The 14,778-nt window shown below is 40.3% G+C and overlaps 1 protein-coding gene across 6 annotated transcripts in view; it reads right to left on the bottom strand.

The window, feature by feature from the left end:
• LOC120444639 (mitogen-activated protein kinase kinase kinase kinase 5) overlaps nt 1-14,730 on the bottom strand; it is a 49,156-nt gene extending 34,426 nt beyond the window's left edge. For 2 of the 6 annotated variants that reach the window (XM_044005789.1, XM_039624458.2), the window contains exons 1-2: nt 14,592-14,711; nt 13,602-14,084 (exon numbers count right to left, since the gene is read on the bottom strand). In XM_044005789.1, coding sequence (XP_043861724.1) covers nt 13,602-13,727 — 126 coding nt within the window. In that variant the 5' untranslated portion in view covers nt 13,728-14,084; nt 14,592-14,711. Of the gene's footprint in view, nt 1-13,601; nt 14,085-14,591 lie in introns of all 6 variants that reach the window. The other 4 variants (XM_044005791.1, XM_044005790.1, XM_039624457.1 and 1 more) reach the window with 3 other exon arrangements.
• Between the last annotated feature and the right edge of the window lie 48 nt (nt 14,731-14,778).

Raw genomic sequence — 14,778 nt, forward strand, 5'->3', positions numbered from 1 at the left:
GGCACAGCAGGTGCATGTAAATGCCATGGAAAATGCATATACAGAGTGAAAATCAGTTCAACACACGCGAGCAAAAAAAATGTTGTCTGTTTACAATGTATCTTTTGAATCAAGTACATTACTTAGGCTGTAGAAAAAAAGGCAGTAGTGAAATTTAAATGAGTTTGCACAACTGTGGGTAAGTCCACTTAAAGTGCTTCTCTCAGAAATTTAATCTCTTCGGCAGTATTGTTTGTCTATACTTCACTTTACTCCTTATATAAATATAAACATACTTTCCGGAGCAGAGCTTCTAAATAAATAGATGCACAAAATGCACAAAATACGTTTAGCATAACAAATTGAATTGATTTCCCCAAGCGAGTGTCATTGATGGACTAACAACACACATACACACACATACACCCACACAGGAAGGATAATAGAACTAGGACGGAAGTTGCCGGCAAAGATCTGTAGTCATCAATAAACCATAATCAGCTTAGCAAACTGGACATCAAACTGCCAGGGAATAACGATGTGACATTAGCAGTGAACAAAGAGTTTGTTTCATTTCTCGAGAGATCGACGGGCCAACGGGGCGCATTAAAGTTGCGCATACGCCTCGTGTGGCTGGCATACGCAATGCAATTAAAGCGGGGTTATATAAATGGCAAACGTTGTTTTGTCAACATCGTCATTCCCCCCTATCATCATCATCATCATCATAATCATCATCATCATGTTATATACACCCCAACCTTTGAGCATATGCTAATTTCCGAGTTTGATGCAAGCACTCCAGCAAGAGGTGACTCAATGGCTGGAGCGAGTGAATGAGCAACTGAATGAATTTCAAGCACGGTTCTTGCTCTCTGGCTTAATATGCCAGCGAGCAAGCGATAACATTTGAGGAGGGTGTTCCACGGTCTTGGTATCTTGGCTTCCAGGCGGCAGTGGAGGGAGGATTGGGGGCTGGATTGGGGCTCCCCCTCCTCACTCCTCACAAGCATAAACTGGGAATGCCAATGGCACACTTTCAGGCCCCCCGTCTGCCAGACCATGTGTGAATGTTGATGCGTGTGTGCACCCGCCTGTACTGTGCGCATAAGTACCCATACAGACAGTAACAGATAACATCAAGGCAGCCACGCTAATTGTTGTTGCTTTGTTGGCTTTGCCATCGCTGCTAGAGATGACAGCGTGAGTCACGGCAATCACTAGTCTCTACTTAGGTTTAGAAATATCTTTTAAGAGTTTAAATTTATTTAAACAGTAAGTACTTTAAAATATTTCACATAAATCTGATGAGCCATTTTCCCTACTCTCATTTGGCTGGCAAATGCGATGTGCTCTTCAACTTTACATGCGTTTTATCATTCCCTTTTGCTTCGCACACCTGTCGAATGTCAACTTTTATCACTCTTCGCCTTCCCATTCTCATCAATCACATTCGAAACGAAGCACCCAGCACCCACCCACCAGCAACACCACCACCATTTTCCCATTTTCCACCTGTTTGTCACCTGCCGCCGCCTGGTTGCTCCTCGGGCAAATGGAACGTGACCATTTGACCAACGTGCCGAGCATTGGGACTCAACAAAATGCGTTAAGAGAGTGGGGATAAAGGGTTTTCGGGTGGGGAAATCCGATGTTCTTAACGGTTATTGCGTTTTAAGACAGCAAACAGTTCTCGACTGCCATAAATTCATTGAAAGTGCCTCCGACTCATATTTCAAGATTAAGCCCAAGGAGAATTTGAAAACTTTTCACTTGCCTAGCCACCCACTCCACGCGATTTCCCGACTATTTCCCGGAATATTTATCAGCTCCGGAGGCATTAAATGGCAAGTGCTTAACACAAATCCAGAACTTTCCTCACTCTATTGACAATATTTCCATAAGATTTACTCTTTTAATATTTACTTTGGCGCCACAACAAATCTCCCGCGTTTAAAATTGATGTTCCGGAAATGTGGAAAGGGGACAGATGTTCTAGGCAATTATTTTTTAGCACAGAAAACAAATGTATAGGAAGCCATTTCCGATAATTGAATTACTATATTTATTTAACATTTGATTTAATAATAGATTTCTTCACTATCACATAGGTTAAAGAACATTAATTTCCTTGTTCGGTTTCAAAGAAATTCGTAATCATTGACATAAAATAATATCTAAGTGCCACAATCGTTCCTCGATAAGTGAAAAGCAGCCACTTGACAACATATTTCTGATAATTTTTCCCTGTGTCGATACCAATTCTAGTTTTTGCCAGAATTGATAAAAAAAAAAAAAAAATAAAAAAAAAACGGTACAAGGGAAATTGATTTGCAACTTGAATAGAGAATAGAGAAAAGCGGCCCAGCTCACCTGCCGCAAAAAGGAAAACATTTATTTTCGAGATCGGCAATCGGTAGCTTCAAGATTGAGGACAAACCATATGTACATTATTGAGAAGCAGCCAAAAATGTTTTTCCATCCCGGAAGCGGGTTGAGGGGGAGGGAGAGGGAGAGGAAAGGAAAACCCAAATCAGAATTCATTTTCCACCTGCCCGTGGAGATGGGAGTTGTGCTAAAAACTGGGCCAGCAAAAAAAAGGGCAATGGAAGTTCGGTTTCAATTTGTTGGAAAATAGAAAATTGCATAATTGAGGGATTCTTCGCTGTGGGAGTCACAAAAGCTACACAAAAAAAAAATAGAAACAAAAAGGGGGGGAAAAAAAAACAGCAACTGTGGTTGGGCGCCTCCTGCAGCTCTGATGGAAATTCCCATTTCCACTTTTCCCCGCCCGCAACTGCAACTTCCGCCCTTTATTTCTCGCTTTTGTTTCGGCATTGTTTGTGAAATATTGGTCAGCGGTTTTCACTCTGCCGCCTCTTTTTTTCCTGCAGGATTTTTGTGCAGCCAGAAACGAGTAACGTTATTGTGGTTGCCTGCAACGTGAAATATTTGACAACAGATTCGGGGTTTTGCATTAAATTACGTAATGTTTTGGAAAAGGAACTTCATCAAGCTGTTCGGCGCAGTTGCGGGCATAAATCAAACGGAAAAACAGGGAGAAAACTCAGCTTTTCACGCAGAGGCGCGACTTTCGTGAAAAGCTTCGCTTCAGGGCAGCTTCATCATCATTTAACGCTCAGTGGTCGTCATCTGTCATGAGTGCGGATTGCGGCGAGTTCCTCAGTTCACAATACGAGCATATATTTTTCACTTGAGCTTGGCTTCAGTTCAAGGTCACCTTTCATGGTTGCTTTAAAATAGAAAATTCGCAAAAGAATTTTCTTTGAATAAAACATGGACACAAAGTACGTAGAGTATTTTTTTAAAATAGCTAAACTTTATATTAAGTATTTTTCCAGACCCCCTGAAGACCGGAGCATCCGAGTGCCGTCCCTTTGTCCGCACTTTCGATTTAATGAAGCGCATTTCCCTGGCGCAAACTTTGAACTTGAGGCAAACAATGTTCATTATGGACCCATGGAAAACTCAACTCAATCCAACGGGGAGAGAGCAAATGAGATGGGGCGGGAAAGGCGGGGAAACCCCCTCTCGATGGACGCAGACAAAGGCACATAAATTATTAGATGAGGCAAAAGCGTTGCTAAAGACTTTTTATTTGACTTGAAGTTTCCTTTGGCTCATTTCACTTCTTGTCTGCTGCTTATTCGTTTCTTCTTTGATGCCAGCATTGTGAGTTCTGGCTTCTAGTGACCACTTCATTTTTATCATATTTTTTCTCCACATTTTCATAGCTACCAACTTTACCCTATCATTCTGTTCTATAACTTTTTTTTCTCATTCGTGTTTTTCACTCGTGTTTCTATCTTGTATGTACGTTTCTTTTTATGGTTCTTATGCCAAGGCTTAGACTTGTTTGTCAATTTGGCCAGCAAATGTGTTACCCATTAGAAATATCCCCCCATTAAGCACCCCGCCTTATCATACTACAATGGATGTTCTCAGTTTTTTCCCACTTCTGTTTCAATTTTGACGCACATTAGAAAAAATACAAAGCGCGAATAGCAAAAAGTAAGCTTTAAAGTACCCAAACTTGCTTGGGACTTAAGACGAATTCCATTAACTAATTGCTATTGCACACATACAGAGAGAATTCCTTAATTCAAAATTGATTCATCATGCCCTAGTAGCAGTAAGCTCTAAACAACTCTAAAATTGTAAAATAAAAAATAGAACATAAAATAAAGTTTCAAACATTTCCTAGATAATGACATCTTACATAAGGCAGTTCTAGTGAGATATTTTTTACAATAGATTTCTCACAGTGTAACAAGAGCTTGGAGATTCTCGTCACATATGAAAACCCTAAGAGCATTTCTCGTTCTGTTTCTATAATTCTTCTTTCTCTCAGCCCAGGAAAAAAGTTTATTTCAAGCGCAATTATTTCGCTTAATTGTGTTTCTGTGTCTACTACACTTATTCTCTATCCCTGTCTCTGTCTCTCTCTCTCTCTCTCTCTTCTTCTCTTTCTCTGTCTGCATTTTCCATTTCGAGTTTGTCAACAGTTTCGTCACGCTTGTGGCTCCTTTTCTCTCCTCACATCTCTTTGCGGCCTGCCCGCCTGCCATAATAATTTTAATAATTTCGTCATGTCTCCCTCAATTAAAGTCAGTTTAGTGTTATGCGGTTTACGCTCAGCCCAGAATTTCTCCGGCCGCAGGGGCGCAGGGGATTTCGTCACTCATTAATTATGCTCGGTGCCGGCCGAGTTCTCGCAGTTTATGCAAATTACTTTAAGGTTAATCATTATTTTTTTGTTTATTTTGATTATTTTGTCAACTGCTGCGGCAGACGACCCTCCAGCATCCAGCAACCAGGTCCTTATCATTATTGTGATTCTGCTGACTGTCGACTGCCGACTGCTGATGGAAGCTATGAGTGGATGCGGGTTTTCCTGAGAGATGAATTTGAAATTTTCTAATTAGTGCCCTAGCTGCTAGGCAACTTGAGATTATCACGAATCGGCGGCTTAAGACATCTGCGTGCTCTTGGCATTGCAATCAGCACAAAAACAAAAATTTTCTACTTTTATTTTTTTTTGACTTTGAGCGTTGGTTTATGCACTTTCCGAGTAGCCACAAACAAGTGGTGGCCTTTTGCCCACCGTAAATTGGAATTACACAATTTAATGGGAATTAGTTTGGGCTGAAAACTTTTCGTACTACTCTGCGCTGCAACTTTCGCCGGCTAATGGAATTATCCAGAACAACAAAAACAGGGGAAAAGCGAGTCAACTTTGGGCGACGATTACCACCAGTGGTACTAGGAATCTGACCCACCCGCCACTTGTTAAGAAGCTCATTTTCCTGGCATAATTCTACAAGTTTTTAATCATCTCTCGCTGACCGCAGGGAGTGCAACTTTTTCAAGTGGCAAAAATTGAATGCAAATGCAAATGCAAATGCAAATGCAAATTTAGCTGCCAATGATTTCATCTCGAGTTGTTCGCAGCAAACAAATGTCACTTGTGCCTGGGGATTATTATTTTTAGACACTACACGGCAAACAATTAAAGCAGATAATTTATATGGAAAATATTACTGTATTTATCGTTAGTTTAAAAACTAAATAAGTGTATAACTACAGAAAAATCCGGTTAGAGCGACTTTCAAGGACCCACGATTTTACGTCGTTATACCCGGAATAATCCGTTTTTTCCGATAGCAGTAAAAATAGTAGTCCAAAAGTGGAATGCCATACCTCGTTGAGTTCGTAATAAAACTGTGTTTTAAAAAAAAAATTAAATTTTTTTTTAAATTTGGAAATTTAATTACGAACTCAACGAGGTATGCCAGTCGGTCAAAATTCACAAATCATCATCAAAAATTACAAAAAATGTGAAAAAAATTTAATTTTTTTTTGAAAACGCAGTTGGATTGGAAATTTAATTTCTAACTCAACGAGGTATGACATTCCATATTTGGACCAATATTTACAGTGCTGTGATAAAAATACCGATACATAGTTAGCTATGTTTATTAGCAACACAAAACAGTCTTTATTTTAGCCGTGCGGAAATTTTTGGCCAAGTTATGGTGAAAACATTGATTCAAAATATGTATTAAGAAACTAATTAGAGATATAAAGTGGTAAATTATTCATAATCATTTCAAAGTATGCATTCTTCTTTTTTTCTGTGTACCAGGCCATTGAACTTTGAGAAATGCCAGGGGCAAAAAAGAAAAAGGGGGCGGTCGACATTCATCGCGACATCGATAGGTCTCTCTTTCATCTTTCAGCTTGACTTTAAGTTTCAGTTTCATTTGTTGTTGATTTTTTTTTTTTTTTTCATTGCTGCCACTGCAACTTTGCAACTCTGTGGCAAAAGAGTGTGCGTGTAGGCTTGTGCCACGCCCACTTAGCGCAAGTTTATGACGGCATGCCTGAAATATTCGCCCGTTTTATTTCTGCCTCAATTTATTCTTACTTAGCTTCTTATATAAGTTGAATGTTTGGACGCCGCTGATGATGATTTTAATATGGCAAACTCTGACGTTGCAAAGTTTAGCGCGACCAAGGAGCGGCAAGAAGACCAAGAAGTTATAATGAAGGACAAAGTTTTTGGCAGCCCCACACACACACACACGTACGCACACACACTCAAGGCAATAAATATGCACATGTGCATGCACATATGTATGTATGTAGGTATGTATATGCAGACTAAGTACATAGCAACTTAGAAATGGATAACTGCTGGAGAGCCGTAGAAGGAAGCCCTGCTAAATCCTTTACGAAATTGGCCAAATAACGAGCTTGAAATGCTGTAAACACTTCCCCATCTCTGCGTTTTCCCACCTAACTGGCATACATCCAATTGATGGGCACTGCCATCCGAGACTTTTCCATCGGATAAAGCGAAGAGTGAGTGAAGTAGCTGCTGCTGCTGCTGCTCAATATTCAAGGAAAATGTCAAACGGAAATGAGCAAGGAAATGAAGAGAAAAACTAAAGAAACCACAGGGTGGCAAAGGAATCGCCATCCCGTCTCCTTTTCTTTCGACTGGTGGGGCATTTGGAGCAAGATGAATGGTGACATTTAGACGTTGCACAGGCTCCAGGGTCAAACACAAAATCATAGGGATTGCACAGGAAAAACTCCAAACGTCTTTAAGTATTTCAAAATAATAGCTTGATTATACTCGTCAGTTTATCAACATGCGTATTGAAGTTTAATGTTATTAAACTATTTATAGCGACTAGTTTGGGTATTCAAGATTGATCATAGATTAGGTTATATTTAACTTAAAATGATGGATAAATTTTCTGCCAGTGCAGCCTGGGAAGATAGGAACACTAAAAAAAAGAACAGAGGGGGAAATTAGCCAGGAGCAGCTGCCACTTCCTATGCTTCCCAAGTCCAAAGACAAGGCCTGGTGTTTTCTACTTTTCCTGGACAAGTGACAAGTTCCAAAACAGGAAAACTCAAGAAAGCGCATTCGCCCCACGGCTCCACGCCCACAACAGCCAAGTGTCTGCCTACGACTGACCCTTTCTCAACAATTTCCCCAGCCCAATTTCCCGAACCACGCCCACCGCCACCCAAAAAACAACACTTTAAACACGGCCATTGAAGGCAAAAAATATATATTCCGATTTAGAGACGGATTCTCCTTTATTTTGCGCTTTTTTTTATTTGACTTCGGGGACGTCTGCTGATGTCGGTGAAAAAGAGGACGAGGGACCTGTGTAATATTTCTGATATGTTTTAAAACGAAAGGATATGAAAGGGAGCAGGGTTAGCAGGGGGAGCAGGAGGAGCAGGGATGTGGCTTCCCCAACAGACAGTCCCAATATTTGCACAACTGGGATTTTTCGGTTTTGCGGGGAACGAAAAGGGGCGAATTTAGGGTTCCCTGGAGTTGGGTTTTTATTTAAATTTCGTGCATTTGAGTTGATTTGGCGAGTGGATTAGTTTAGGCATGAAAGGATCCCAGATAAATACGGGGAATGGAGCAGAGGCTTGTCCGTCTGGTCTGCTAACCCTGCTGGGATTTTCATGCAAAAAGCAAAGGGAAAACTGGTTGGGTAGGGTAGCAATGGGAATAGGGAGTCGGAGAACACGTGTCCCTGTTGGCACTGTCACTGCTAATTGCACCAAATTGTAACTATTCCTGTTCCTATTCCTGATCCGGTTGCCTAATTCACCCGGACACCATTTACCATGTTAACGCAACTCAATTAAGGTGCCTTTCACATCCCACCTCCACCTACACGGCCAAACAGCCCAATTGAAAATGGGAATCGCAATCACAAGTGGGCAACTTGGTTATTAGAATGAGTGCCACAATATGAAATGGGTAGTATGGTAAAGAAAAGCGGATTTCAACTGATTTAATCGTTTATGCAGTGTATCACATTGGAGAAACAAAAACTTTAAAACTATTAAGATTACGATCTCTTTAAACATGAGAGAACTCAACCATTTATAAAGTCCCTATGACAGTTGAGTTACGTTTCCAATAAATTTTTCTGCTGCGTAAAATTCGACAAAATAGTTTTCAAATAAATTGATTTATAACTATTGTAATTATTTGAATGTCTACAAATAAGTTGTAACAATAAACCAGTTTTATCTACGCACAAGTGACATTTAAAAGTGTGCATTACTAATCGTTTGTCTAAGCTATCATTAAGAATTAATAATGCACGATAAAGATTTTATAATACCCCCAATTTACGGCTCCATTTGTGCTCGGTGTGGTAATCAATATCTGCTTATGGCCGCAAGTCAGTGAACAGGCTAATAAGCGAACATGGTATACATTCTGCTATAGTATCCGTTGTTAACTCGATTTCACTGGCCAACATCGACCAATTGTTGTTGCAATATTTGTTTTTGCTCAATGGGGGTGGTAGGGGGGGTGTAATAATAGTTGCAGAAGGGTTAAAATGAGAGAGGGTGGCATTTTGAACTGTGATACTCGTAGAATGCAGCCACAAGCCTACACAGCATTGCATTGCATTGAAACTGCCCTTCTAAATACCACCAGCGTTACTCATTTTTCACCCACAACATTTCCCAGCAACTCTACCCGCTTTTCCGCTTATCCCCGTATTCCTCCATCTCCCTTCCCCCTCTTCCTCCCCCTTGGCAGTCCGGAGAAGACGTGCAAATTATTGCCACGGCGGAATTGGGTCAACATGGCGACCCTTTGCACCGCCTGACTTTCCCATTCCGCTGCCCCCACCGCTAACAACCCAATCGTCACTTGTTTTGTTATGGCGCTTTGTTGTTGCTAAATTAAGGGTTGCCATTGCCACCCAACTTTGTCTACATCCCCCCACACTGGGAGAAAAAGATTTATAATCGGAAAAAGCCAATTTTAAAGCTGCACAAGTTACAAGTTATTTACAGCGAACTTCAAGTAGCATACTGTCTTTTAAAGAGTTTCTTATCTTGTTTTAATTGTTTAAAAGATAATATTTTTTTTGCTTCTTAATTAATATTCCTGCAGTGTAGATTTGTTATTCCTGTCCTAGGAAAAGTTCTGCGTTCTGTGCGTTTCGTCATTTAACATTTAAATGCGGCGAAGGCGTTGAAACTGTCTCCCTGCTGGTTTGCTGGTTTGCTGGCCTGCCTGTTTGCCTTCCGCCCCCTTTCGCGGTGGGCGTGTCAAGATCCATTTGCATATTACCCCCACCAGGAGCCATCCGAATCCAGAGGATCCCTGGGCTTTTGCTTTGCCTATAGCTGCAGCCGATGCGAATCGCGAGGAAAACCCTTTGACATTTTCTATTTGCCTTGGCTGTTTTGTGTTCGGCTTTGTTTTCTCACCCGTCGCCTAGTTCAAGGCAAACATTTTTCGGCTAGTCTTGATTCGGGTTTCCTTTTGACCTACTCTTTTCAATCGTTTCCCGGCCTTTTCCCCCTACTTTTTGCTTTGTCGTCTGGACTGACAAAATTGTTGGGCTTTTACCGCAAATGATTTGGCTCTGAGTTTGGTTTTGGCATGGCACAGAATTCTGAAATTTCAGAGCGTCCTGGTAGAAACAATGACAACATTTTCGGCAAACAAAAGGGAGGGGGAGGTTATGGAACTGAGCTTTATGTTTAGCAGCAGAGAAAACTGCAATTGCAATTGCAATTTGTGTGAAAACCGAAACCAAACAAGCAGCAAATCAGCAAACATAAACACACACTGTCAGACAGACAGAAAGACAAAACGCATTGAGCCACGCCCACTCACCCTCAACCACACACACACTCACACACACACACACACAAGCGTTGCCTACGTGACCTCCTTAAATGCCCACCGCCCTCCGCCCCTTGCCACGCCCCCTGCCCCATAACTTTGCTGCTACAAATTCACTTCACTTCGTTCTTTTCTCTAGTAATTTTCTCAAAACCCTCCAACATGCCTCCTCCAGCCAAAAAATAAAATGAAAAAAACACCACCCACTCTAGATGAGAGCTTTGCGCCAATTTTTTCATGTTTTCATGCGTGTTGCGTGCACAACAATAACAACAGGGGAAAAACAAAATAAAGAGCCAGCAACAACAATGACGAGGATGATTGTTAAAGTGTGGCAACAACAACTACAATGGATGGCGAAGTCAAGTGCCTGGCAAAGGCAATCACACACACAGAAACAACACACACAAACATACAGTTACGTAGGCACACGCATAAAATATGTATGCGTCTATGCACTAGTATTTGTGCCAGTTTTCATTGCATAACGCTAGGTAACCTGGCACTTTTCCTTTTGTGCTTCGTGAAAAGCCCAGAGTTCACCATTTTCATATTTCTGTTATTTTCTTTTACTCTTTCTTGCGCCTCGCTCTCGAATTTCCGGTAATGAAAACCCCGTGCAACAGCAGCACCTTCCTCTTAAACCAAAGTTTTTCCCATCCTTAGTTTTTCCACTCACCTTGTCAGGTGCCATTTATACTCCTAGTTTTCCTCTAGAGGAACAGAAATTAAAAACGTTGCAACAACTTTTTGCATAGCATATAAAAACATGCATACAATGAGTACAATTTAAATATAAATTTAAATACAAATTAAAATTTAAATATAAATATATATGTTAATACAAATATTTTTCTTTTTGAAATACGCAAAAAAATAAGTTCACGATGGTTGTGACTAATTTTTAAAATAAACTTGAAATAAGCACGTAATATTAAAAATGAGTCAACTTAAATCTCACTAAATTTTAAATAGATCTTATCATCTACATGCGTTAAATGGAAAAAACAAATTTGCATGAAAATTATTCCACAGTCCACGAAACTGAATCACATGAATTTCCTCCAGCTGAAAATTTATTTGCGGTGTTGCACTAAATTTTTGGATTATGGTGCCGCTAATAAGAATCAATGAGTGAGTGGTTGAAGGGGGGGTAGCATATGGGGGAGGTGTAGAAAACAAATTGGAGCAGTGGAAACCCAATTCCAGTCGTAATAGCCTGTCAACAAGGCGTATTGTTGTTCATTTTGCTGTTATTATTTCTATTGTAAATTGATATCGCGAAACGAGTTGCGAAAAAAGAGGGCAAAAGCTGATTGTACGGGCAATCGAGCATTTCAAGTGCTCGATGTATAATTATGGGTTTAGCCAAAACTTAGTGTAAGCAATGCGGAAAACCGAACTGCAAGTTATCCCAAAAACCAATTGATTTTTATTTGGCAAACTTGTCGCTTTTGTAAACTGAATCGAAATGCCATCGCCTTCATTCTAGTTGTGTGGCATCATAAATTCCCTTGACAACCAAATACCTCGATGTGAAAATAAATAAAAACCGAAGTAAAAAGTCGGGGGAGCTACAGAACGAAAGAGTGGAAATGGAATGGTGGATTGAAACCGAAACCATGGGCTTTGGGCTCATGGCGGTGACGCATCTTATGGATGGACCATGGTGAAAAGAAAAGATACAGAAAACAGAACGGACCAGACTCTAAAAAACAAATAAATAACACATTCGAAACTAATCCCCATAATCAATGCAAGCGCGTGGCTGCTTATCGAATAAATTGAAGTGAGCCCATATGAATCAAGTCCAATATCAATGCCCAATGAGCAAGAAGGAGTCTAATCTCAACAGTCTTTCGTTTTAATGACTAATGGCTGAGTTTTCAGCCAATATTCTGTCACAAAAATAATACCGATTTAATAAAAGCCAAATCAAAACCTACACACATATTTTTTGAAACCAAAGCATTCAAATGAGACAAGTCAAAAATAAACCATTTAATTTTCGTGGTGAATTGCGGTGCACATTATAACATAGACTTATTGATTTCATTGTTCGCTGTCAAACAAAGTTATTAATATGCGTAATCAAATTAATTACCAATTCTGTCTTATTTTCTACAAATGAATATCTATAAACTGTGGACCATCATAAATGTGTTCGCCATTCAACCAAAATAAGTTAATTGTGTTTCAGTTAATTTCCGTATACAAGATTTAGTTGAGGTACAATAAATTTCATTTCGTTTTAAATTGCAATAAACGCATAACTCAGTTTCGAATATCAAAAAGGCACGATATAATGAAATTCCCGTCTTTTATGAGAAATGTGAAATTTAATCAATTTCAATTTCGTCAAAATTAATCGAATGGAAAGCGTTCGAAAAGCTGATGATTTATAGATTTCGGTGGCCAGCTAGAACGCAATAAATCCAATTGAAGAAATCCCCCGAATGCAAAGGAATTCCATATGGAAAGTGGGGAACTTAACCCTTGGTTTGCCCATGTATATTCCCATATAATCCCGGCCCTGGCAACAAAACATTGCATTGCGCCACGCCCCCCGCCCAAGGGCAACTTCTCTGGCGTTTGGGGGCATTTGTCATACTTCCATTCGACGGGCAGCAAAAGTAAACATGGAAGTTGGAACTTGGATGGTATAAAAAGAACGATCCAACAGAGAAGAGATGGAAAACTAAAATTCCGCATATTTTTGTTCGAAGGGGGTTTGGGGGGTGTTGAAAGGAAAGGAATGGGGAGCATGCTGTGGCAAACAGATGTACAAATGAGGGTCTGCAAGTGGAGGGTGTGCGGTGGGGAGATCGAGGGGGCACATGCAATCTTGCACTGGAGCAAAAAACATTCCTCATTTATGATTTAATGCGTTCTACATTTTAACGCAAGTAACATGTTATTACTTATGTGGCTTGGCGAATATTAATGATACTCCATAATGAGAAATGTGACTAATTTCTTGTTCTTTAAATGCAAAACTGAATAGAACTGTTATCCTGCTCCATTTTATGGAGAGAGAAATCGCACATACGGTTGATTAAATGTATTCCTGAATTAATTGTCCAACAAATTTCCAATAAGAACTTAATTCCTATGTTTTGCAATCCAATGAAGTTATATTATTAGATGATTTTTCTATTGAACAGAAGAATTCTTGTCTACCTGATGCAATCTATCATTAATTAATCGAATTTGAGAACTGTTTTATAATTTTTTCGAGTGCAGACGGAATGCAAAATTGCAGTAAGAGAAACTATAAAAACTTAGGGATTTTGGGGAAACATTCCAAATCCAAAGAGCACACTTTGCATTTTCTTTGCCTTTTGTCCCTTTGCTTTCCTAATAACATTTTGTAGTAGAGCTAAGGGCTTTTATTTGAACTCACCTTATAGACGTCGCCGTAGGTTCCCGAGCCAATTTTTTGGATGAGTTCGTACTCGTCCTGCGGATTTCGGCGAGAGATGTCCGAGCTGAGCAGATTGGCATTGTGGTGGCTGTGGGCGGCGGCCATCTTGGCAGCTTCCGTATCCGTTTGCCGTTGCCGTTTCCGCTTCCGCTTCCTCTTTCGGTTCGAGGCGATCGAGTCCTTGTGCGGGATCTCTCTTTACTCGTTTGCTATATACTCTTAATCTTTGATTGGCACTCTTACTCTTGACGCCGCTTTTTTTTACGTTTTTGTTTGACTGATTAGCACACGTAGCAGGCAAAATTTAGATACTTTTTTGGATCGAGATGCATTTTGGTCGCTTTGAAATACACACAATTACGTAAGGTTAACTGGACTTTTGTATATTATACATTAAACATATACATTTATTTCATATGAATCAGATTCTGATCAGAGAATCGAAGAGCAACACTCGCGAAACTAGAGAAACGCGATTTATGACGCAGAATATGAAAAAAACGAAAAAAAAGAGCGATGAAAACAAAAATCAGCAAATCAAGCAGCAACAACAAATTTGATAGAGGGAAGGGTGGAGAAGGAGGTGGAGAAAGCGCGGGGGAGGGAGCGAGAGGGCAAGTGAACGACGTCTCGTTTTTTGTAATCCCCTCTCTTGTTCGCTCTCTCTCTTCCTCACCATTTATTCTTTATCTTCTCGTCTCCCCTTCCTTGCTTCTCAATGCATTTGCACTTTAATAACTTTTTATTAGAATTTATGAAGGGCACTTTTGTTTTTGCTAGCCAAATTGCCTAAATAAATAAATAGTTGCTGTGCTGCCGAATAAAAAACACGCGACAACAAAAACAACAACGCGAGGCGTGTCGCTTTGTCGCCCGTTCGTGTTGTTGTTGCTGGGGTAAATACTACGTTTTTTTTTTTTTAATAATTTTATTCCGATTTTCGTTACGCGCAAGGTGAGCACCACAAACCGTTCACATATTACACCGACACGTGATTGCGGGGCAAATTCGGCCAGTGGATAATTAACAATTGTCCTACGAACACGAAAAATTTCACATGCACTTCGTCAACGCGCAGCCCACAAATGTTGTTGTTCCTCTCACCCCTCGCTAGCGATGGCACTCTGCCGACGGGCCTATCGATAGCAGCGCTGCT

Source organism: Drosophila santomea, chromosome 2R (assembly GCF_016746245.2).
Source record: "Drosophila santomea strain STO CAGO 1482 chromosome 2R, Prin_Dsan_1.1, whole genome shotgun sequence".
Taxonomy (NCBI): domain Eukaryota; kingdom Metazoa; phylum Arthropoda; class Insecta; order Diptera; family Drosophilidae; genus Drosophila; species Drosophila santomea.